The 25,480-nt window shown below is 49.2% G+C and overlaps 4 gene segments (V, D, J or C); all 4 read right to left on the bottom strand.

Annotated features, from left to right (window-relative positions):
• Positions 1-25,280, bottom strand: part of LOC120586559 (immunoglobulin lambda variable 1-40-like) — a 44,788-nt gene extending 19,508 nt beyond the window's left edge. The window contains 1 exon segment of the V gene segment in view: positions 25,168-25,280. Coding sequence covers positions 25,168-25,213 — 46 coding nt within the window.
• LOC120586556 (probable non-functional immunoglobulin lambda variable 5-48) lies at positions 495-1,725 on the bottom strand. The segment is given in 2 exon segments: positions 495-1,504; positions 1,622-1,725. Coding segments are annotated over 2 exon segments (390 nt in total).
• On the bottom strand, positions 11,836-12,454 carry LOC120586558 (immunoglobulin lambda variable 1-40-like). The segment is given in 2 exon segments: positions 11,836-12,248; positions 12,361-12,454. Coding segments are annotated over 2 exon segments (444 nt in total).
• LOC120586557 (immunoglobulin lambda variable 8-61-like) lies at positions 18,976-19,893 on the bottom strand. The segment is given in 2 exon segments: positions 18,976-19,681; positions 19,777-19,893. Coding segments are annotated over 2 exon segments (366 nt in total).
• Positions 25,281-25,480: the final 200 nt, after the last annotated feature.

The following is a 25,480-nucleotide window of genomic DNA, read 5'->3' as shown; positions in this document are numbered from 1 at the left end:
TCTCAGGAAGCACAGGGCAGGGGATGGCCACACAGCCCCTCCTTCATGCTCTTGACACCACAGCTAAGCCCCAACCCTGTCCCCTGTGATTCCCAGATGTCAATCTGTGGGCGACCATGAGGCAGTGCTCCCTTTATTGTGCAAAGGGGCTAAAGCATGGGATTCAGGGACCCGAGGGAAACGTTTCGTGGTGGATACACTGTCCTGAAGGTTCTTAGGAAACAGAGATTCTGGAGCGTGAAAGAGCAATGCCATATCCTGAAACACGCAGCTGATCCTTTCTCTGTCGATGACCTCGAGACTCACCTTGTGTAGGGCATCAGTCATTTCTGGAGAAGGAAAAAAACCCAATAGATTCCATGTGCAAATACCTAAAGGTTGGATGAAGACATCATTTTTAGGAAAATGTAACAACTTCACTTTTATATTGAACAGATGAACTGAGCGTGGTGGGGATGCTCAGAAACCCAGAGTGTGGGGAGGGGGCAGGAAAGGTACCATGAGGTGTTTCCATCCTGTTCCAAATCTGGTCATCATCATCCCGAGAGACGGAGCCCTGGGGAATGGAAACAACGGCAAGGACTTGTCTGTTTTCTCTGAAAAGTTAATGTGGACATGGAGTTAATACCTGAAGAGTGAGAGAGAGGGACCAGGAAGGTGAGGGATGCAGCAGCGGAGTAGAGAAAATGATGGACAGTGTCAGGGGTTTTGGCAGCGAGAGTCTATACAAATTAGACCAATGGGATGTGTAGGATGTTCATGGAGGATGAAGTCACGTCTGTCCATGACCTTGGTGAGAATCAACATACGAGTTATGGACACATCAGTAGTAACGCAAGACTCATATTTAATGGGATATGATTTCTGGGTAACTTAGCTTGTCCTGGTCATCAGTAGAGGTGCAGACACAGTATTTCTCTTGTTCGTGACTCCACACCCAATGGGCATGTGCAGTGGGACTCTGTCACCGCACCTGTGTGCTCCTGGGATGCTCTGTGCCAGCTCAGGTAACCTGGCTCTGCCTTTCCTCCTTTCATGGATGTGTCTTCCTGCAGAGGAGTCTCCCCTACAAGAGGCTCCACAGAAGCTTCCTGATAAAGGTTCTCAAGGCCCAAGTCTGAGGGCCCAGGGGTTTTTGTCTCACTTCCTCATCATCTGAGTCACTGTGAGTAACTGAAGCTGCTCTCACTAACATGACCTGCAGCACAGTAATAGTCGGCCTCGTCCTCGGGCTGGAGTCCCGAGATGAGCAGAAGCCCTGCGTTGGCCGAGGCGTCTTTGGATCCAGAGAAGCGGCTGGGGACCCCGGAGCCCTGGTGTTTACTGGAGTCTGTGTCGAAGTTCAAGAGATACCGGGGAGGGCTACCTGGCTTCTGCTGAAACCAGTTTATTCCATAGCTGCCAACACTGAAGCCACTGCTCAGGGTGCAGGTGAGTCTGGCTGTTGCTCCCAGAGAAGCAGAGAGGGAGGGCGGCTGAGTCAGCACAGGCTGGGACAGGGAACCTGCAAACACAGACAATTGTTAGGGTCGGGTTAGAGACCAAGATAAAGTTTCTGGGGGGACTGAGCGTGAAGGAAATGAAATTCAAACCGAGATCTGATCCTGAGGCCTATCTGTACCTGTGCACTGAGAGAGTAGCAGGAGGAGGACGGGGGTCCAGGCCATGGTGCACGCAGCCCCTGAGCCCACAGTGGGGCTGGGCTGCCCCAGGCCTCCTTTTCTTCTCCACCCTCCACCAGAGGAGGGGCTGTGCATGCAAATGTGTGTCCATCCAGTGACCGCCCAGCCCCTCCCTGAGCCATGGTGCGGGAGCCCAGTTCACAGCCTGACTGAGGATGGAGGTTGGTTTTTCCCTCTGAGAGAGTCCTGGGAGGAAGCACCTGCTGACACCACGCAAAGGTCCCTGCTCAGGGGACTCTGCCAGCCCAGAGAGGACACAGCTGCTGAGTCCCCTCAGGGAGCACAGAGAACAGTCCCCAAGCCCAGGCTCCTTTGAGTGAATGGTCCTCACTGAGCCATTGTGCAGGGACCACAGGGCCGTCCCACAGCGGCCCCTAGTGGTGGCAGGACACACACCTCCCTGTGGCCCAGAGCCCTGAGAGCCCAGCTGCTTTGTGCAGCTCAGCAGGTCCCTGTCTCTAGTCACACACCCATGGGCCGATTCCTAGTGAATGTGATTCCCATACGCTGTACATTGAGTTTATTTGTTTGTACTGTATGTTTCTGCAACAGCCTCAACATCTTTCAATTGTTTTTTTTTTTTAATGTTCTTAACTGCCAAACTGTATTTCTCATGTCTTTTTGTTAATTTGAAAATGTTTTAGGTGATTCTTGGACTTAACTGTTTTTATATAAATATAAAAAATATTAATATTCCCCATTAGTTATGTGTGGTATTTGTAAAATTCAGTTTAAAATATTGATAAATTAAATAATCATAGTTTTCAGTGTTTTTTATATGAATATATCCTCTTTATCAACACATCTATATCTACCATTATTCAAGTCTTCTCTTTTCCCTCTTTGGCTGGAATTTTTATTTCGTCTTACACTGTCCTCAGGCATTCCTTGGCAGGTGGCTGTCAGGAGTCCATGTGGTGATATTGTGTGGGGTGGAGGGAGAAGGGGCTAAGGTTAAGCACCAGGCATTTCCTTGTCCCCAGGGGAGAGGCCTCTGCTGAGGCATCAGATGACACAGGCTGGGCCTACAGTTTTACTGACCAGGTGACTGAAAGAGAAACGTGGTTAGATGGAGAATCGGGATCAGGCCTAGGAAAATGTTTCTGTCCTGAGGCTGCCGGGCACGTCCCAGGCAGGTGCCACAGGACTTTCCTGTGCTGTGGTCTTTGCATGGCGATGGTGGCCTCCCGCTGCCCACTCCACTGTTTCTGAGAAGAATCCTGTTTCTGAAGAAGGTTCTGCTGTGTTGAGGTGAACACAGGCTGAGTGTGTGATTTCAGCAACAGCTCAGTTTAAAGTTTGTCAAAGTCCGTGATTCCTAAGACAGCACAGAGCCTCAGCCACTCATCACTGAGAAACACAATACAGTGCAGAGAAGATGCTCAGTGCCACTGATCATTAGAGAATTGCAACTCAAAACTAAAGTGAGTTATCACTTTTCCCAGACTAGAAGGGTTGTGAGAAAAAATGAGAAATAATAAGTTTTTTTGTGAAGATGAGGAGAAATTGGAACCATAACTTATTGTTGGCAGAAATTTAACAGTGCAGCTAAATTAGAAAACTTCTGATGGGTCCTTGAGAAATTTCATGTATAGTTACTAAATGACTCATCAATCACAATCTCAGGTGTCTATTCAAGAAATGAAAAATAAATATACACAAAAACAAAGTCAAAATCCTGTACACATAAGTTTCTAGCACATAAACAGATGTTCTTGGCAGATATATGCATAACAGACAGAAGATGAAAAATAATCTAATGTCCAACAGTGGATGAATGGGTAGTGAACTGGACGGTGTCCAAAAAATGGAATATCGTATGTCACAAGAAAAAATGGATGACTCACCCATGGGCAAAACAGTAGATCTCAGAAATATTTGCAAGAGAACAAACAAATAAAAGTCACAAAAATCCACCTATTCTCTGGTTCCATCTATATGAAATGACCAGAATAGGCAAATGTATTGAGACAGAAAGTGGATCAGTTGTTATCAAGGGTAGAGTAGAAATCTGGTGAGGAGTGATGCAGATGTGTGGGGACTTCCTCTGAGGGATAATGGAAATGTTCTAAAATTAGATTTGGGGGATGGTTTCCCAGCCTTGTGAATATTCTAAACACTAAGTTGCACATTTTAAATGGATGCAATTTATGGTATTCAAATTACTTCTCAATAAGCATATACATATATATATATATATATATTTGAAATAAACTATGAGAGCGATCGACTCTCATTGACCCTTTAAAGTGTGTCTGTGCTCAGACAGTCAGACGTGGACACTATTGTCTGGCCACAGTCACCCTCTTCATTTGTCAGAGGCAGTCGTGGGGGTGATCAGGGAAACACGGGCAGGTTTTTGTTTCAGATCCTCATGGGGCTGGAGCACTGTGTCATTCTTAATGCTATAGTCCCAAGCTGAGCAGTAAAATCGGCCTCGTCCTCAGGCTGGAGGCCCGTGATGCTCAGATAGGCCGTGTTGCCAGACATGGAGCCGGAGAACCGATCTGGGACCCCTGAGGGTCGAGATCTCCCGAGCATCACGGTTTTGGGGACAGCACCAGGCATCTGCTGGTACCAGCCTGCACCATAGCTTCCAACGTTGTTGCTGTTTCCTGTGCAGGACAAGGTGACCTTCTGTCCCACAGACCCTGACACCGAGGCTTCCTGCCTCAGGCCAGACTGCACCCAGGTCCCTGGAACAGAGGAGCAGAGACGCAGAGAGTGAGACGGGGGCCACTGTGCGCAGCATGTGCTGATAAAGTGAGACAACGTGTAGCCCCCACCAGTCACCTGAGCAGTGTGCGAGGAGCGTGAGGAGGACAGGGGTCCAGGCCATGGCGGAGACGCCCCAGACTCTGCTTCTGAGCCCCGCAAGCGAGAGAACTGCACAGAGTCCCTCTTCTCTTCTCCCCTCATGTAGGGCAGACAGGAACCCCTCATGCAAATTGCTCCTCCCCCTGGTGTCTCTGGGGCTAAATTTGGTGAAAGCTGAGGAGAGGGTGGGGCTGGGGGGACACTCTCCTGGGGCCCTCGGCCTCACAGCTGCTGGTCCCAGTGAGCACAGAGCAGAGGGACTAGGCAGGGCTCCAGGCTGGTTTCCCAGCTGAGGTCCCCAACAGACCTTCAGGGACAGACCCACAGCGCCCTCTGCTGTCTCAGAGACCTGATTCACTTATGCCTGGGCTGGGTGATCTGGGGCTGAGGGGAGAGAGAGAGAGAGAGAGAATCTGGACACCAGCGCTGCCTGGCACACGGCCCACCACGCGGGGCAGAGGCTTTTTATTAGGCAGCAGGAGTCCCCACACCTCACTCCTCACTTTACACACATGGCGTCTTCAGCATGAGGTCATCTTTTGCTCCTTCTACCTTTTAAATCATGATGTTCTTGGGGACATACGTGAGTGACCCTCAGAGATCACTTGTCCTGAGCCTAGTGAGCAGAAGGGCAGAGGACACTTATACCATGCCACATCCTGTGGCTGAAGGCCTGTGTGGACCGGCCCCTCTCTCCCACTCCCCACAGGCCACTCCCCAGCACAGAGGCCAGTGTCCATCACTCTCTGCACGTGCCCTGATCTTCATCCTGAAGGGGCAGATCCATTTAAGAAACGACTGGGGAATTCTTCATGAAGAGACCTTGTTACTTAGAAGAGAGACGGATCCCTTTGCTGCTCTTCCACCCGGAGGAAGGTGATCAAGGGCACCAGCCTCCCCACCCCCCACCCCAGGGAGCAGCCAGGAACCCACAGCCCAGACCGTGGACACCAGAGAGAAGGGGTCTCCACACAAGATGCAGGCTGTGCTTCAGGATGGGGTTGGAAGTTTGGGCAAGTGCTGAGGGGTTGACGTTGCAAGTAAAGGAACAAAGGGGTGACACCCAGTGCCAGATTCCTCACCTGAGCCAGCTCCTCACAGTCCACAAATTCTTTAAACTACTTTCCAGATCCTTCTGTGGTACTCGCTATGTGCTTGATATTATTCTACTTGCTTCGTGAACATTAACATGATTATTTAAACCAGTGATCGAATCCACAATGTAGTTACAATGGCCTTAATAAACTGCAGTCAACAGAAAACACATTTATGTAGCCAAGCTTTTGCCTTTGAACTTCAGACTTCTGTACTCCATTCCTGTTAGTACTTCATGGTTTCGACAAAATGGCTCCCCGACAACATCAGCTCGATTTCCCTAACGCTGAATCAGAACAAAACTCACAGGATGTCCATGGCCTTGACAGTGTTGGTCACTGCTGCGGCATTCAATTCCCGGTGAGTGATGACACTTAGTACCTAATAAAAAGTATTTTGGAAACAAAAGTGTCTTCTAAAGCAAAACCAAAACACATAAAATATGTGCTTTATAAGAAATAACTCATTAATATGATGACTCGATATTAAAAAAAAAATCTTTCCACCCTCCACGACATATGGGTGAAGCACTGTGAAGACACTAGGACAGAGTTACAGTTAATGCGTTGTGATCGCACACCCTGACCCAGTCACACACGTGGAGTCACCCGAGAGACACCCCCACACCTGACCAAGCATGCAGCGAACCTCTTCCTATATATTCTAGAACAACATCCTCTCTGCCTCTGCCCACTTCTCTCAGCCCCGCTCTGTGAGGCCCAGGCCCCACCTCCGTCATCCTGCCCTGGATCAGGACAGCGTAAGTTCTAAATAATGAAATGTTTCTCTTCTCGATTGTGCTTGGAATGACATGTCTAAAAACTCACTGCCAACCCTGCCTTCAGTCACATTGACCTACAGAAATGCACTGCTAAAAGTATACTGCTTTTTGTCTTAATTACTCTATGAAGAGCCAGGCTTTCAAGCAGACAGTGACATGCAGAGATGCTGATCAGTAAATTAATAGATATAGATACAAAACTCCTCTTAAATGAGAGATTTTTATGTATTAAAAACACAATTTTCTACGTAACAGCAGTTGGACCCCGTACGGTCATTCTGAAAATTCTATGATGACCAGTGGCAGTTGTCATGTGGTGACGGACATCTGGCCTTCCGTTGTAACTGTCACCTGTGAGCCAAGAGGTTAAAATGTGGTAGAAGTTGAGAGCCCTCAGCTTCCTAGCTGGAGTCCAACAAGATGGGAATGTGAGTTGCTGCTCCACAGACAGATTCATATGAACTCCTAAATGCCGTCACGACAAATGGGTGATTATTTTTTTCTTGAAATATCATTTCTCTTTCATTTCTCACTCTCCAATTTGTCAAACAAAATTTCCCTCTTCTTTCTCTCTTTCTCGTTCGAGTGCAGATGTGCACCCATGAGAATGCGCGCTGTGGGCGTCCACGCTGTGTCCTGTGGGTGGGAGCAGAGCTGTAACACCATGACGTCTGACCCCAGGAGCATCCACGGTGGCAGCAGCAGGCTGGCAGCTGTGTGGGGGGGCTTTGCTGAGAAGCAGCACTTCCTCCTGGGATTAAGAACGTCCTGGTCACCGACCTGAAGGGGCAGAGACGGCGTCCAGTACAAGTCCATGCGTTTGCACAGGTGCACTCTGAGCCTGCTGTGCGGCCTTGACGTGTCCATGATTTCCATTTGGTTTTCGGTATTTACAGAGAGAACCCAAAAAGTGTGGCTTAATGTGACCCTCCCAGCGTTCTCTTCTGTGATCTCAGGTGGTCTCAGAGCAAGAGGACACAGAGCACGTTCTGGACGTCCTCACCGGCCGAGGGAGACACGCAGATGAGACGGGGGGCAGCCCTGCTGCTGTCAGGCTGAGCTCCCACAGGACTCCAGGCTCCTGGAGGGAATGGGGATGTGGCTTTGGTAGAAAAAGGAGCTGATTCTCCAGATTAGGAAAAATATGTTTGTACGGCACCTGGAAGTGACTGAGCTCCCTCTGGGTGGTGTAGGGCTGTGTGCTTGGGGTGGGGGTGTCTTGTGTAATTCTGTGTGGCGTGATCATGAGTGTTTGCTTATGAGGTGCGTGTGTGAGACTGTGTGTCCCCCCAGGAGTTATTTTCCACTTACACAACACAGATGTCAGTGTGAACCCGCTGAAATCACTTCCATCACAGCTGCACACTCTCTACCCATAACTCAGAGAACCCGCAGCCCAGCTCCACCTGCAGGTTTGTTTATTATTCGAGTTCATCAGATGGAAACACCGAGGCGCTCAGGTTCATGGCCCAGCTCTCAGGTTCCCAAGGAGAAAAGCCAATTCTGATGCTCTGAGCCACAGATCTGAATGTGTCACTCATCCACGGGGTCACTATTCACTGTGCAAGGGTCAAGCGCGTGGGAAGCCACGACATCGTCCCTGTGCTTTACGTGGAGCAGGAATTCTTGGACCTCCAGGGAGCCCAGGGCGATGGAGCAGGAGACCGGCCATGTGCGAGACCCGGCCAGCTTTGGCGGGAGCTCTGCTGGAAGTCCGCGTGGCCCTGTGTGCACAGCACGTGCAGGCGAGAGGACTTGTGCCGTGGAGGAAGGAGGTGTGTGACGTGCTGGGTGTTCCCTCCACAGCGCACAGATGAAGAGGCCGGCTGGCCCCTCCATGGCCTTCAAAAGTATCGTGTCCAAAACATCCATGGAGTTTTAAGACCTCTCAGGAATTACCTGAGAGACAAGAGGAGAGAGAGGCTTCCATCCTTGATGCAACTGGCCCGTCCACCCCACCTGGTGACACTTCAGAGACTGGACTGTTTCCTCGGGCGTCTCCCCTTCCCCAGTCTTCTCCATCTCTTCTTCTGTGTTTGCGGGGGGGAGAGGAGAGGATTATTATAAACTGACTTGTTTCTCCCCAGTCCGATAGCAAAATCGATGCTGCAGGAGGCTGTAGCACAGATGTTTTGTTGTTTCGCATCCTCCTGGCGCAGGACTGGGCTGTGCGTTCTCCAGCCCGACAAGTGTGTCGTGATGTAGTACTTGGAGCTCATCAGAAATCCAAATAAAAAAGTGACTTAAGAGAAATATCACGGTGACCCAAAATAACAACTCAAGATTAAAAGTGGTTTCAAATGGATGAAGCTCTGAGCTCAACGTCAGGTCTGATGGGCAGAAACTGTGCGTGACCTCCCTGCACAGACCTGTGCCACCTGGCATTTCTGTACGACCAACAGGACATTTTCTTTGCCTTTTTCTTTTGTTTTGGGCTGTGTTAATGAAGGCCAATAGGTCCGTGACAGGAAGAGGATGTCGTGGAACAGGCGGCCTTGGGTGTCAGAGAGGAGTGGGTGTGGCCTCCTAAGGAGTTTAGGGGGTTCCTTCACTGTGCAACTGAATGTCCTGAGTGTAAATTCGAGCGCTGGGTCTCTCACCATGACGACCGCTCCTTCTACAACAGGAGACAGAGCAGTCACTCTGCGAGGCCTGACCTCGCCTGACCTGTCACCCCGCGTAGGTTCCAGGGGTGCCCCAAGGTGAGGCGATGTCCCTAGGTTTCCAGAGGGAGGGCAGAGAGCAGAGACAGCAGCCTGAGGGATGGGGGAATGGCAGGGGAACGGGGGCTTTTTGAAGATAAGGTCAGGGTTCCCGGCCCCTCATTGACGTTTTAGATGTTGACTGATGGATTCAGAAGCCATCAGGGAGCTTCCGCAGGTGCCTAAGGAGCCTGAGGACTGTCCAGGGGTCCCCGTCTTCATGTGTGGTTTCCAGCCACACCACGTGCACGGTCTCCTCACCTGTAGTGACCTGCCCACTGGTGATCGTGGTCAGGGATGGTCCTGGAGGCTGAGCAGTCACAGAGGGGTCTCCTTCACCTGAGTAGCAGGGCCAAGGGACGCCAGTGAGGGCTGGCACAGGGCTGCAGTTGACGGGGTACCAGTTTCCTCTAATGGACTTGTTCACCTTTCACCCAGGTCAGCACCAGGATGAGGTTTAACCTATTGTAACTCCTGGCGTCTGTGGGACTCTGGGACCAATGGATGACAAAGCTTTATATTCCAACCCCACGGATGCAGTTTCTTCACAGTTTTGCCCCCCACTCCCGTCTTTGAAGCTGAATTTACTCCTAAATGGACATTTCCCAGAATGGCGTCGGCCAGGTCTGCCCCGGTGCTCACTGCCGTGGCCCTGGAGGGAGGAGAGGGTCTTCCTTGGGCCCACGTGGAGTCTCTGAGCCAGGAGACTTCATCAGAGGGGCATCTGGGTTTCGTCGGCTTCGAGGCTCACATGCAGGCGAGTAGAGGAAAGGCTGTCACTTCCTGGCTCAATGAGACTGTGTTGGTTTGTACATTTTTAAAATCTCTTTATATTTATTTGATGAAATACAGGTAGAGCATTTCCCATATCATAAAGAGAACAGCAACCAAGAGGGAGACATTTAGAATTCTTCCAGGGACACAAAAAGAAAGACAAGGAAGAAGCAGCTTTCCATCATAATAAATGTAACTCAAATGAGGAAGATATTACCAAAATATTCGGTCTAATTGGCACATCTATATACCATTTTAAAATGACAGAATAGAACAAATTTTGTTTAAAAATGGATGATATATAATTATACAATATAAAAATGGCACATAGAGAAAATGAAAAATGAAAAAAATTATTAACATGTAATAAAAATAGATAAAATATGTATTTTCCAAGGAAGATAAAAAAATTGGTTTCAGAAAACAATATGATAAAAAAAATATACCACATGTCAAAAGAAAAAAAATAAGATAGTTTCAAAGGTCATAACAAATATCCTAATTCTTGTAGGAGGTAGGTATAACAATGATACCTAGACCTTACAAATAAAATATATTGAAAGGAAATTACAGAGCAATGCTACAAAATATTGATGAAAATGTTCTTAATACAATATTAACAGATATGTCAGTATCAGATTACTAAGTGGATGCAACATTACCGCATGTGATTTATTCCAGGCTTATATATAAATTAAGCTCCATGTAAATCAACCTTTAATGTAACACATATCAATAGATCATAGGTTAAATTATATGATATCTTTAGATCCTGAAAGAATCTTTCACCAAATTTAAAATAAATTCTTAATGAAAACACAAATAGAAACAGAGGTACATTCATGATACGGTAATTCACAGTCTCCCACACACAAATGACTTAGTCCTACAGCCAGCACCTGAGCTAATGGGGCGGGGAGGAGGACATGGCCATGGAGATCAGGAGTAGGTCAATGTGACTTTAACTCCATTATTATTCACCATCTATCTGCAAGTGTCAAACAATGTAATTGAAGAAGAAGAAATCGACGGTTAGCTCTTCGCATCGATGGGCATGGACACGTGCTCATTCTCAGAGCCCCAAACGGATGCTGCAGCCTGAGATGCTCTGGTGCCGGGACAGAAGACACCTCCCCGTGAGCACAGAGAGCAGGCATTCACACTGAGGACTAACGAGAGAACAACTTAGCTCTGGAAACTTCTGGAAATAGGTAAATGACCAATAATGAAGATGCAGGATTCTATAGTCACAGTTCAGGTCTGAGATGACCGGCTGGCCCCCTCACCTCAGTCCCTGAGGATCGGTGCAGAGTCTCGGTGTCCCCAGCTGATGGGGAGCTGGACTTGGCTTCCTTTGAGACACATTGTCTAGAAATGAGCCCCTGGGAGTGACTCTGAGGACAGAAAGAGGAGGAAACATCACTCCCAGGCAGTGCACTGGGTGATTCGCGACCCCTGGTGGCAGCAGCAGCAACAGCAGCATTAGCCACAGGCTGAGACTGAGTGGGCAGATGAGAAAGGGGTTCTGGTTTCAGTGTCCCACAGGTCTGAGCTCTGTGGGAGCACTGAGGCCTCTGTCACATGAGTGTCACAGCTTCTTCCTCAGACCTCAGCCCAATGAGAGTCCAGGAGCCTGAGTTGCCAGACTTGAGCCAGAGAATCCACTGGGGACCCTGCGGGTTGATGCTCTCACAGCAGATGAGGGGTCCGGGGCTGTTTTTAGAAGCACTTGGTACAGGACACATATTGGACACTATTAATGTGTCCTGACTCAGACACAGCTGGATTTTGTGTTCCTAGTTGTGCCTCAACCTGTCATTGACGCTGTCCCCGTGGCAGCCTGACCCAGGCATTCAGGAATTGCTGCTCAATTTGAGAAAATTATACATTGAGTAGCTGCCAATGTATAACAGCCTGAGGGAGGGCAGAATTCAAAGGATGTGGACGGATTTTCTAGATCCTTTCTTAGGTCAAACAACCAAAGGAAGCAGCTATATGATCAGGGATGTGGGTGCTGCTCAGGGAAGCCCCATTGCAGGGGGACAGCAGGTTTTTGTCTCACTTCCCCATGGGCCTGGAGCACTGTGCGAGCACTGAGACTCTTGTCATAGGACTGGCAGTAATAATCGGCCTCGTCCCCAGCCTGGAGCCCACGGATGGTCAGAGTAGCCGAGCTGCCAGATCTGGAGCCAGAAAATCGGTCGGGGACCCCTGAGGGTCGACTGCTAGTATCATAGATGAGAGTTTTAGGGGCCGTTCCCAGGAGCTGTTGGTACCACTGCACAGAGTAACCATCCCCGATGTTGGAGCTGCTTCCAGTGCAGGAGATGGTGACACTCTGTCCCGGGGCCCCAGACACTGAGGACGGCTGAGTCAGCACAGACTGGGCCCAGGAGCCTGGAAGAGGGAGACACACAGAGATGGTGATGCTGGGGCTAGAGACAAGAGGAGGGAGCAGAGCCTCATGTGTCCTCCCAGGGCCCCTTTCCCTGTCCCCATATCCAGTCACCTGTGCAGTGAGCGAGGAGGGTGAGGAGGAGAGGGGACCAGGCCATGGTGGAGATGATCACCACGTCCTGCTCTCTGTGTCCCCACAGCTGAAGCAGAGCTTCCCCCAAGTCTCTCCCTCCCCTCTTCAAGCTCTGACAGAGGGAGGGTCCACTCATGCAAATGAGACCCCCAGCTTTCTGATCCCTCACTGGAACCCTGGTCAGGCCCCTTTGCCTGAGGTATTTAGGGCGTGGGCAAGGGTGGGGCTAGGTGGGGCCTGAGGGGTGAGAAGTTAACAGCACTGAGTCCTGAGCAGAGGGTGCCAGGCAGTGCCAGGTGGCTGGATGGTCACAGCTCTGATCCCCCCCAGACCTTCAGGAATAGGACAGAGCGCCCCCTGGTGCACAGGCGCAAACACACCATTGTGTGACATGGTGACCAGAGCCCTTCAGACACAGCTCCTGCCTCCCAACTGCTCTGTCCTTAGGGCCAGGACATGTGTTTCCTCCTGTGGTCTCCTCATCACCTCAGGGTGTCTCCGTGCTCCACTCAGACTCCTCAGGGTCGCTCTGTCCGCGGCTCCCTTGGCTGTTCAGTGGTCAGGACAGAGGTGGTGTCTCCTGTACAAATTCCTCTTGTCCCAGGATGAAGTTCAGAACAGCGTCCATCCCAGGAGGCGTGTCCCCTTCTGTGCAGGATACTTGGCTCTTTCCTATTATGTGATTCCTTGCTCGTTAGGGTCCATGTGTCCTGATATCTTCTGACTGTCTTCACGTCGTTCTCTCATCCTGATGATTGTCCGATAAACAGTGATGCTGAGTGTGAGTTTATTGCGATTTGACGGTGTCTGTGGTGTAAGTGCTGCCTGTCTAGGCATCACGACATCTAAACCCTCAAAGCCAAGACTTAGGGGGAATGGAGTCATCAATCCCCCAAATAATTCACTGGGTGCCATGGAGATTCCGCCATTCACCCCCGTAACACCAGTGCCCGTGTAGCTGATCATTTGGGACAGATCGTGCATCCTAGTTGTGACTCAGGGCACATGCCGCAGTCTCAGGGGTGGGTCTCCCTTCCTGCCAGGTGTCACCTTGTGTCGGTGTCGCTGGGGCGCTTTCCACCAACCTGATCTTTATACCCTCCTGTCTCTCAGTGGATACGGGCTCGTCTGGGACACACGTGTGTGGTAGAGGCCGCTCTCTGCGGCTGACGGTCACCCTTTAGTTGCTGATAGCTTGAGACTTTCCACTGAGACTTACTGTCAAGAAGGCCAATATGCCTTTTTTGAAGGGTCCTGAGTGGCACTTCCCTGTGTCCCCCACTTTTGTGTGGGAGACACGATCACTAGAATTTATCACTTGGATATGGAATACGAGGGTTCGATTGCTGTGTATAATCTTCTCATCAGGGACCCTGTGCACTAATGAACTTCACATGACCCACTGGACCCCAGATCTCCTCTGAGAAGCTGTGGGGGACACCGGATCTCAGCTCATGGACACCCCCATGGACACATATGGAGATTTCAAAATTTCTTCTCGGCTTAGTTGTGAAGAAATGAGGGCACAGTTTCTCTGTCTCCAACATTTAAAATATGCTAAAATTTTCATTCTGCAATTTTTTTCTGAACAATATACTTAGACTTTTTTACTTTTTCAATTTTTGATATTCCTTTAAAGTGCTTATAGAATGTTGTTGTTCTTGGTTTTGTTTTGAGAAACAAATAAAGACAGAAGCTGCGTGAAATAGGCTGATTAGAGAGTTGTGACTCTTGTCTCTCTGACACATCCTCCCTGCAGACTCATGTCCTCTGTTGAGCCCCCTCCCAGCCCCCTGCCTGCCCGTCACCCCTGCAGGGATCACTGGGGAGTCACGAGGAGTCTCTGTAGGGAACACGCTCTGAGGACAGAGGGACCAGTGCTGTTCTGCTTCTGTGACTCTGAGCTTTTCCTCAGGGACACACACAGGGAGGCTCCCTCTGGTCCATGGGGTTGAGACGCAGGAAGAGAACGCCCTCTTCTGCGGGGTGGAGAGTCTGACACGCACGCAATGTTCCCTGGACTGTTAGGTGTGGTAAACGATCCTGGTCCTTTTGGATTCTTTTCTCCCATTTTACTTTCACTTAGGATTTTCTCCATATTAGCAAATGAGAGACGTGATTTTTTTATTTCTTCTATGTTACTGTAAGTTTCATTTAAATATAATTTGCTCTACGTTTATCTTTACACATAAAATCAAGCTGTCTCATATCAATATGTTACTAAATTTTGTCTTGGTTACTAAATACCAGCCAAGCTGAATTTAGACTTGAATATGTGTGTGGGGGAGAGTGTAACTTTTCCTTTGCCAATCTTGTCCATTTTCTGTGATTACTGATTATATTAGCTCTTCTTTTTAAGATCACATTGTTTTCATAAAGTTGTATGTTAAATATAAATCTTTTTGGGTCTGACAAGAATGCACTTGACCACCTCCTCTGGGGCCATGCACAACAAGCCCCTGAGGCCACCCCAGCCTCTGAGAACACAAGATGTTAGAGGCCGGGGGAAACTCGACCCCACAGCCCCGTAGGATGACACCACAGCCACAAGATTTCCTGCTCTAAAATGTAAGTGGATGCAGCCACGCCCCAGGACTGTCCATTCAGTTAATGGTGAAAATGCTGCAAACAGATGATGCCACCAAAGTTTGCTGCCTGGAGGGGTGGCCACGGGCCCTGCCCACACCACGCCTGCCAGAGCCACACCTGTGGAAGCCAGATGCACAGAGCAACTGGGAGGGGAGCACAGACCAGCTGGGAGGGGAGCACAGAGAATGTGATGTGAGGTGGCCCTGAGTGGGAAGCGCCCAGGTCCCCTGTGTGCTGAAAGCGCCCCTTTGAAACCTCTCTGCCTCCTCCCAGCCCTCGTCTCTGGGCCTTGATGCCAGTGGGAGCTCTGATGATCTCTGAATCTCCTCCCAGGGAATTCTTCCATCGGCTTGGAGGCTAGCTCCTGGTGACTGGGCAGATGGTCCATGGGCTCTCAGCTCCTGGTCACGTGGTTGCTTGGTCACACTCTTTGTGTGCTAACTGCACATAATTGGATCAGTCCCAGAATGTGAAGTATCTTTAAGTACTATTTCCATTTTCTTTATGATTCTGTTTTTAAAACTTCCTCTCGGCTCTCACTTTACCATAAGCAGTCAGGCGAAGCCAAGCCCCTTCCACTCTAGGCTTAGAAATCATTTTAACTGAATATCCAATTCCATTGCTCACAAGGTTGTCCTTCCACAAAACCCTAGAACAGGAGCAGCGTTCAGCCATGATCTTGCAGCTTTACAGCAAGGACGCCTTTTAGGGAATTCTGACAGCATCACCCCTACTTCTCAGGATCCATTTCTGTCTTGCTCTGTTCCCACTGCTATAAAGAACGACCTTACACTGGGTGGTTGATAAACAACAGAAACTTATCTTTTACTGCTCTGGAGGCTGGAAGTCCAAACTTTGGAGCACAGGGCCCAGCTCACTCCGAAAGCTGCAGGAAAGCCTCCCTCGCCTCTTCCTGGCTGCTGGTGGATGGCCGGCAACCTCCGGCGTTCCTTGGCTTTCAGCCGTGTGAGCTCAGTGTCGGCCTCCATCCTCACACGGTGTTCTCCCTGCATCTCTCCATCTCCACACGGGCCTCTTCTTAAAGGGACAGCGGTCATATGGCATCAGGAGGCCGCCCTTCCCAAGTATGGCCTCATCTTCTCTCATTACATCTGCAGTGACCCCATTTTCAAATAACTTCCTTAGTTCTTCAGTTAGAACTTCAAAAGACAGTCTCTTTGGGGACACCATTCAATTCATTAGGAAAGAAGAAAACCTTCAACCAGAAATATTTTTAAGACTGTTAAAATGTTAAGAATACACATGATTTGCATTACAATGAACCCTAATAAACATCTATAATGTACAGAAGGTGATTTCTTTGTTTTCAGCTGACACCAAAATCATCGAAGGTGATTCTTTTGGAGGAAACACATTTGGTCTCAAACCTTAGATGAGACACAGACGTTACTATTACTTTTGGAACATAAAGTATTTGAATTGTACTTTTTCTGGGCCAGTTTCTCCCAACTCATTCATCAATTTCCTTCACATGAGAACTCCTCACGGAGCATGGAAAGCAATTCAGACCCTTTCCTTCATCTTTCTCGCTAAGGGTGGTCAACGTTAGGCCACCCTGAGGGCTCAGTGGTCTGGTCATCTGATCCCCATATTGACTGATGACATTTGTGCCCAGGATCATTGCAGACAAGGGTTATGTCCTGGTTCGTCATGTGGGTCTCTCATCGTGTCATGTTCCACTGTAGTCCAATGAGCAGACATACTCAGCCTCAGCTTCAGGTGGGGCCCTAGAGGGTCAGAGCAGTTTTACCTCCAAGGATGGAACCCAAGAACCATGCAGGGTCCAGGAGAGTTCATTGCTTGTATCATAAATCAGTATGCTGTGGGCTTGTCCATTCTTCTGATGGAACCAGTGTTGACGATGACCACCGGCAACAGCTCCTGTGCTGGAGCCAAAGGTGAGAGTGACCGTCATGCCAGAGGACATGGTCTGTTATGGCTCCTGAGTCACCACAGCCTGAGAAAAAAGGAGCTCAGGTCATGTTGGGGGCTTTCCAACGTCCCCTGGACTCAGGCTGGCGCTGGTCTCTGGGATGTCCCTTCCTCTCCTCCTCAGCTCCCTGGGTGGAGACTGTGTTTGGTGGGGCAACATGCACATATGAGTGCAGAGCACCATCTAGTTCTGCGTTTGAGCCCAGCGTGTAGCTTCACTCCCAGGAGGAGGCTCAGATGCTTGTGAACTGAGTCTGTCCCTTGAGAGGAAGCACCTGCTGTCATCTGTAACTCAGGCCATGCATGACCATGGTCACAGGGCCCATTCACTTACTACCCTCTGACTGGGTTTCAGACCTCAAAGCTCAGGACAGACCCACAGCTCCCCCTGGCGACGGCTTCAAGGGGAAGTTAATGGTAGGATTAGAGCATGGCAAATGGCCAGCAAGATAGGATTTTCTTGAAGTCTCTGTTTTCTGATTCTTCATTTCTTTATTTTGTTTTGTTTGTTCTTTTCTGTCTATATATCTATAATCTTTTGTTTGTTCTTTTGTTCTTTTTTCTGTCTATATATCTATTATCTATCTATCTGTCTATCATCATCATAATCTACCTATTTATCTACCTGTCTATTCCTCTCGTTGTTGTTCCACGGTCCCATGTCCCTGTCTCATCCCACCTTGACTGTAGGGAGGTAATAAGGTCCCAAGGACATGACATCCTGTCATCCCACCACTTCTGAGGATGTGCGAAGTCTACCTTCTTTTCACCTTGTAGAGACAACTATGCTATTTGCTGTATGATGTCTGGATCCTGTACTCATAAGACAGAGGATCTGGGAAGAAGGGAACACTTCGTATTATCCAAACTGGAAATCTCCTGGCACCAGTTTTAAACGGTTTCCTCCAGTAATTGGACTGATGAGAGATTACAGTTATCTCATTCCAGGGAGATCATTTATAGGATCATCGAGCTGGTAAATGGCAAGTAGGACTACTACTTTAAAAATATGTTTGCTTGTTTTTTTAGAGAAGATGATATCAAAAATATAACACTTGGCCCTGGGTCGAGTTTGAAAAGTTTTATCACCTGCTCTGGCACCTCGTACAGCACAGCAGTTATGGTTTAGACCCTTATCCTCGGGGGAAGGAATAGAGAATATTTTCATCTGAGTGTGTTATAAAAGTTTGAATTTTGTGATAATATAGCAATTGCAGAAAGCTTGAAAAGTTAATACAGAAACATCCACATAATGCTATAATCTTGGAAAACCACAGTCATTTCTTTAAAAAAAGAACATTGGAGTAATAATATTTACTCCGCTGCAGGCTTTATTCAGACTTCATAATTTTTTCCCCAATATCCTATTTCTCTTCCTTGAGCCAATCCGGGAATCCAATTGTGCAAAAAGCCATACAGATCACATGCCTTATAGAATTCATTCTTCCTTTAAATTTATTTTGCATTGCCTCAACACAATATTTTTCTAACAAGATTTTTCTTATTGGAGAAAAAACAAACAATTCCTAATTTCACTCTCTCCTGTCACGGCCCAGTGCCGGACGCCTTAGGGGGAGCTCGCGTAGTGACACAACCTGCAGCCCTGCTCCTCCTGTCCTGACGTCAGGGGAGTCAGCTCAGGTAGAAGCTTCTGGAAGCCACTTCTACACTAGACGCCTTCTAACAGCATACATATTCCCATGAGCCACAAAATGCATCCTTAGAGAGCACGTGCTTGTGGAAATTCCTTCCAATTTCTGGTTAACTTGAAATAAATCGCAGTTTTCAAAGATGTCCTGAGATTTGAATTTTGTTTCTGAGTGTCCCTGATTTTTGAATGGGAGAGATTTTGTCCTACCTTGTTAAAATAATTGAATTTTAAACAGAAATTTTCAAGAATAAGTTCAGAATTATAGAAGTAGAGGTACTTCTTAAACTTTAATGTTCATAAAAACCTCCTGGAGAGATTGTTAAAACAGATTCCTGCAGAAGAACACAGGTTTCTCACACAGTTGGCCTAGTTTGAGGAACTGCAATCCCAGCAAGTGCAGTGAGACTCCCATTTTAACGCTAAGTGAACTATCCAGGTGATCTGCAGGGACAAGCAATGAATGAGAGTGTATCTGCTCATGCTCTTTGCATCAGAGGAGACTCAGAGGGAGCAGTGGGGTCTCTGAGTCTCACTGTGGTTGACATATTTAGGAGCTGAGCCCCTCCCCGTTATTACAGGCAGACAGGGAGAGTGGAAACCAGTCTTGTGGAGTCACCCTGGAGAGAATGGAGGACACGTGGTGATGAACCACTGGGCAGGAGAACAGGGCCTTGGAGCCCCCGCCCCATGGCATGATGGTCATTTCCACCCTCTCTCTTCCCTTCTGCCTCTGAGGCTGAGCCATTCTGAGCACGTGAGGAGGTTTTGGTTGCACTTCCCTGTGGGTTCACATCACTGTGGAAATGCCACTACCCATACCCAGATTACAGTAATAGTCGGCCTCGTCCTCAGGCTGGGCCCCCGTGATGGTGAGGGCGGCTTTGTTCCCAGAGATGGATCCGGAGAAGCGACTAGGGATCCCAGAGGGGCGGTTGTTTGTGCTGTAGATAAGCACGCGGGGAGCCCTGCCTGGGGTCTGCTGGTGCCAGCTGGGGTAGTTACTGGTGGAGACTGACCCAGAGCTAAGGCCACAGGTGAGTGTGACCGTCCCTCCAGGAGACACTGACAGCGATGGCTCCTGAGTCACCACAGTCTGAGAATTCGCCCCTAAAACCAAAGGAGACACACAGTTGTCATGAAACTAGGTCACCTGGAGAACCTGCCGTTATGAACCCCCAATATGTAGAGTCGCATTCCCTGACCTGAGCCATAAGCGAGGAGCCCCAGCAGAAGTACCGTCCAGGCCATGGTGGGCACACTCACAGGTCACGGACTCCTCAGGCTCCTGGGCTGTACTGTGGTGTCCTCAGGCCTTTTTAAGTTTCACAGACTCATTAGGAGGAGAAGGTGCCTCATGCAAATCAGCTTTCTGTCTCTTCCTGACCCAGAGTCACCCTGATGTCCCTGGGCGAGGTCTTGAAAGAGGCAGATGCTGGGACCTCACACAGACCAGATGCCGTGGTGACTGAGACATGGATGAAGAGACTTCAGGCCTTTCACCAAAATGGTCTCTCCTGTGTCTGGTGACCTCAGTTCCAAATTCCCCCTCTGGAAAGGCTGAGAGTTGGATGATGAGATGCTGCTTTCTCCATATTCTGGAGGCGACAATCTAGTGCACCCCAACACTCACCCCTGCCCGTAAGCTGTCTCTCCTCCCCAGTCCAGTCCCTTCCTGTCTCCCTGGAGGACGAGTAGCGGGCATCCCTCCCACAGCAGCAGCCTCGGTGGGAAATCCCGGTCACATGCGATGTGTGAAGGGACAGGGGTCTCCCAATGTCACCATCCTGTCAACGGTTCCCAGTTCAGCAGTGAGAGCCCAGGGCTGGGCTCCCACACACGAAGCTACACTGCCAGCCTTGGCGGGGGAGGGGAAGCTCTCCTCTGCTGTGAGGAGCCATGGACCCCCTGGAGCGGCTTCAATGCCCTGCAGGGTTTGCCAAGCAGGGAGATGATGTCACCACGACATTATGAGCTTCCTCCCAACACCAGATTTAAAAGAAAAAGGAAACATGTAACTTGGAACCGGAAATGAAAATTATACTATCTGAACAAGTTGGTGCGAACATCGTGAGAATTTTAAAACTCCCTCTCCTCTTAACAGTCTCCCAGGAGCAGAAAGAACTGGGAAGAACAGATGAGGGGGTTTGGGGTCAAGGGGAACAGCAGGGAGATAAAATTTCTCGTTAATTTTTGAAAGATAACTACAGAGATCATTTTCCGCAGTGGGAAATAAAATATGATCTCATATTCGATTCAGAATCGTTAGTACCTGGTCTGCTTCATGAAATGCGCATTGTTTTTGTTCTCATTGCTCATGAGCCGTGTCTGAGACCCCAACAGATTTCAGACAAAGATTCGTACCAAATTACGGTGCCTTTTAAACGAAGGATTCTTCAATAGTGGAGAACAATGTGTAATTTGATGTGCACCACATTCAAGATGAAGATGACTTCGATCTTAGGAGGATAAGAAAGATGTAGAAAGAGTAATATAAATATCTGAGAAACAGAAGCGATATGGGCTTCCATAGTCACTCTAAAAGACAGAAATAAACGACCAAGACCATGCTGCTGACAAATAACTAAAATTACGACAGTTTTAAAGCTAATGCATTTATTATCTATTTTATCATGAACATATGGGAAGTCACGGTAATTAGCCAGGATTCCCGACCTCTGAAGGGAGCCCTGAGCCAACCCTGGAACGTGTCTCAGACATTCTCAAAGCACCGTGGGCCAGAATAACTCTTTCCTACTTGGCAGGTCTGGAGCCAGTGTGTCTATATATAACATATATATAACATGAAACAGGATATAAACTATGTGTTATAATATTAACTTATATCATGATTGTTTATGTATTCTATATCATATTTATATATTACCTAATATACTTTTATATTACTAATTGAAATATAATGTGTTACATATACTACTTATATATGTATATGTAATGTTTATATATTATATAATATAATCCTATCATTAATTAATTAATGTATTTGTAAGCAGAGACCCAGACATTGTGAGCGGCAGCGGCAGCTCAGTCTGACTCCACAGCCTAGAAGGAGAGAAGGAGGGTCACGAGGTGACAACAAGAATGGACGGTCAACCACCTGTGCACAGATGATGGGAGCAGCGCAGTGCCAACCCCACACCCCGTCTTTCCTCCTCATGCGAAAGGAAACCCCGTGTCCTACGAGAGAGGAGGGTGCGGTGAGGAATGAGGACCACGACACAGAGCCCGGAGCTCTGCTTGCTGAAGTCTCATTGCTGGATTTCAGACCCTCGCCTCCCCAGCTGTCTCTTTACCTATGTCCAGGTAGCATTGTAGGTGATTTGTTTTCTTGCAGATTGGTTCTAGATGTGAGATTGTCTATCCTGCCTGAACTGCAGCCGGAGCTGTGACTCCAGGAGCAGTGGAGGATGGAGTAGGCAGCCAGGGTGTGAGCTAGAGCCCTTGCTTATGTGGCTCCAGGGGCCCCAGGTGCAAGAAAGTCACACTTCAGTGAGGACGCTGCTGCCCAAGTGTGCAAGAGCCAGTGGAGCATTTTCCCAGCCTGCCTGGCCCAGACCCTGAGCTCTCATGACCCGACCCCCAGCGCCCCCTGCTGGGCCCAGACCCCCCCACAGCCTCCAGCCCATTTCACACCACCCAGCTCTCCTGGAAGGGTTTCTGATATTTGCAGGTGGATCTTTCTGATGTCACTACCCAGGGCAGTAGAATGAGAAGCTTCCCTCTGTGGTGTGGGATGGAGCCATTAATTTTTCCAAGTCACTACTGACCTCCAGATATCCAAATGAAGTGCTCTGTTTTCAGAAATTTTGGGATTGCCTGATGGTTGAGTTGGCTTTGCCTGGTTCATTACCAGCACATGATGTTCCTGAACCTAGATCCTCTAAAGTTCCCAGAGAACCCTGTTCGTTCATATGTGGTCATAATTCAGCCTGTGTCACCCAGACGTTTGGAAATATGTGGTTGATACTGTTGCTTTTGTCAGGGGCCCAGTTAGGGTCCCCAGTCCCCACTGCAAGCGTCTTGGCTTTTTGGGTCTGTCTTTTCCATGACATTATAACACTGTCCGGGAACAAGATGTCGTGTGTTCTCGATAACATCTGTGGGATCTCCTCTGTCTTTGAATGTCTTCTCGGCAGTACTTATTTTCTTAGGATTCTCTGACACATTAAATCTATATTTTACTCTAGTTTTGCCATTTCTCTCAACACGAGGATTGACACAAAAAGAACATTCCTGTGAATGAAGCTGTCACCTGCTTCTAGAGGTCGCTCCTTCACTCCTGGCCTGAGGACACCTCGTGACCTTTTACCAAATCTGCATTGGGCCTGATCAAGTTCCTGTGTTACGAGCTCCATGCATTTAATGGCGGTTGGGTTGATAAGGTCTATGTGCAAAAGAATTGATTTTTTATTGAATATCATATCCAACAGAGAACCAGTGGGAGAAAAGATTTGGAAGTCATGGGGATTCACTGGAGAAAGTGAGGACGTGGTGGGTCTGAAGCCATGTCCATCATGGGGAGGGGTCTTCAAGTACAAGGAAGACAGGACCTCCCCAAGAGTGACATCTCACGAGAGAGAGAGAGAAACCCAGCTTCCTTAGGGTGTCAGGGCTCAGGGAAGAAGGAGGGTAACTTGGGCTGAGAGCAGGGGACATGCCAGGGGTTGGTAGAGGGCCACCTGGTTCTCCCAGGTCACTTGTGCTGGACTTCTGCTTTCCTCGCCAGCTTTGCCGGCAACTCTGAGGAGTCTCGTGTGTCTGGTACAAAGTGATTCTGTTTGCACTGGAGACCGGTAGGAATACGAGGTGTTTTTATTGACCTTATAAACATAGACCAGGGTGAGAACATGAAGCCACCAGGTTTAATAGTACATGTGACAGCAGAATCCTTTACCTGAGCTGGTGTTGGACACAGTCAGAGACAGAGGTGTGCAGGGCAGAAGTTCACCTCACTTCCTGCTGGGATGGGAGTTCTATGTGGCAGTGCGTTGTATTTAGTCATGTGACAGTGATAATCAGCCTCCTCATCAGGCTGGAGCCCAAAGTTGGTCAAGAGGCCACGAGTACAAAGCAGGAGTCAGAGATGAGGGCTGAACCCCTAAGGGTCAATCACCTCTGTCCTAGGTCACAAGGTAGGGGCTCTGCCTGGGAACACTTGAGACCATTGCCATGGTGACCCCAATGTGTTCGCTGCATCCTGTGCAGGAGATTGTGACCTCGGATCTGGGTTCATCAAGAACTTCAAAAGGAGGTGACATTGGCACTAAATGGAGACTTCCAATCTTATTGTCCCACAGCCTGCCTCAAGCCTGGATAGTTGGAAAGCTCCAGTGAGGTCTGAAGGGACAGGACGACACAGTCAGTGCCTGTTTGATCACGAGATCCACTCAAGGGAGTCCCCATGGTCTGAACTGGTGTCACTGTAAGGACCTGTCATCCATGGGCCAAGTTCACCCCCTTCCCTGGGGTGGACTCAGCATTTCCCAGCAACTGTTGGGTACCTCGACACTTTCGTATCCCATGAAGAAGGTTCCTGGCTTCAGGTCCCAAATCTTCTTTGACAATCGCCCCTCTCCTGACATCATATCCGAAGTCTCAGGTCCCCAGTGAGGGTCTCAGGCCAGCTCTGTGCCTGGAGTACCTTCCGGGCCTCCATCCTCACATAGCACCCCACATCTCAGTGCCTCATATCTGGGACACAGGGCTCCTCGACCCGCCATGATCACTGGAGCCTGGGAGAGATGGGAAGGTGTGTGCTGTCACCCCTGGAAGAGCAGAGTCCGTGCTGGGCAGGACGGTCCACTTTATGGGGTGGTCCCCGCTCTGACGACCATGAAAGCGAGGAAAGGCTCATTTTCCTCATTAAGGAGAAAAGGGGCAGCTGCATAGACTCTGGTTATCTGTCCCCAGAGCAGCCCGCCCCACGTCTAAGAACTTGTGCTCTGTTTGAGAAAATCAGTCAATGTGTTGCCAACAAGGACAGATTTAGAGAGACGAGGACACTATCTAGACAAAGTTCCCTGGGGTGGGTCTCAGCCCTCACGTTTAGGTCAAACTCACAAAGAAGGCAGCTGTCTTGTCTGAGAAGTGAGTTCGGCCCAAGGAAGCCCCATTGCACTGGGAACAGCTGGTTTTTGTCTCACTTCCCCATGGGCCTGGAGCACTGTGGGAGCATCTAGACTGCTGTCCCATGCTGAGCAGTAATAATCAGCCTCATCCGCAGCCTGGAGCCCACTGATGGTCAGGGAGGCTGAGCTGCCAGACTTAGTGCCAGAGAATCGGTCGGGGACCCCAGAGGGTCGTTTGTTATTATCATAGATGAGGGTTTTGGGGGCTGTTTCTGGGAGCTGCTGATGCCAGTGCACATAACTACCCCTAATGTTGGAGCAGGAGATGGTGACACTCTGTCCCGGGGCCCCAGACACTGAGGACGGCTGGGTCAGCACAGACTGGGCCCAGGAGCCTGGAAGAGGGAGAGACACAGAGATGGTGATGCTGGCGCTAGAGACATGAGGAGCGAGTAGGGTCCCATGTTTCCTCCCAGACTCCCCTCCACTATCCCTGTATCCAGTCACCTGTGCAGTGAGCGAGGAGGGTGAGCAGGAGAGGGGACCAGGCCATGGTGGAGATGATCACCGCGTCCTGTCCTCTGTGTCCCCACAGCTGAAGCAGAGCTTCCCCCAAGTCTCTCCCTCCCCTCTTCAAGCTCTGACAGAGGGAGGGTCCACTCATGCAAATGAGACCCCCAGCTTTTTCATCCCACACTGTGCCCGGGGTCAGGCCCCTCTGCTTGGGAGTTAAGGGGTGGGCAAAGGCGGGACTGTGTGGGACGTGGGGGTTGGGGAGGTCACAGCTGTGAGGCCTATGCAGAGGGCCCCAGGCAGTGCC

Source organism: Pteropus medius, unplaced genomic scaffold (genome assembly GCF_902729225.1).
Source record: "Pteropus medius unplaced genomic scaffold, Ma_sr-lr_union100, whole genome shotgun sequence".
Lineage (NCBI taxonomy): Eukaryota > Metazoa > Chordata > Mammalia > Chiroptera > Pteropodidae > Pteropus > Pteropus medius.
The sequence above is the reverse complement of the archived record's forward strand: the minus strand, read 5'-3'. Positions and strand labels throughout refer to the sequence as shown.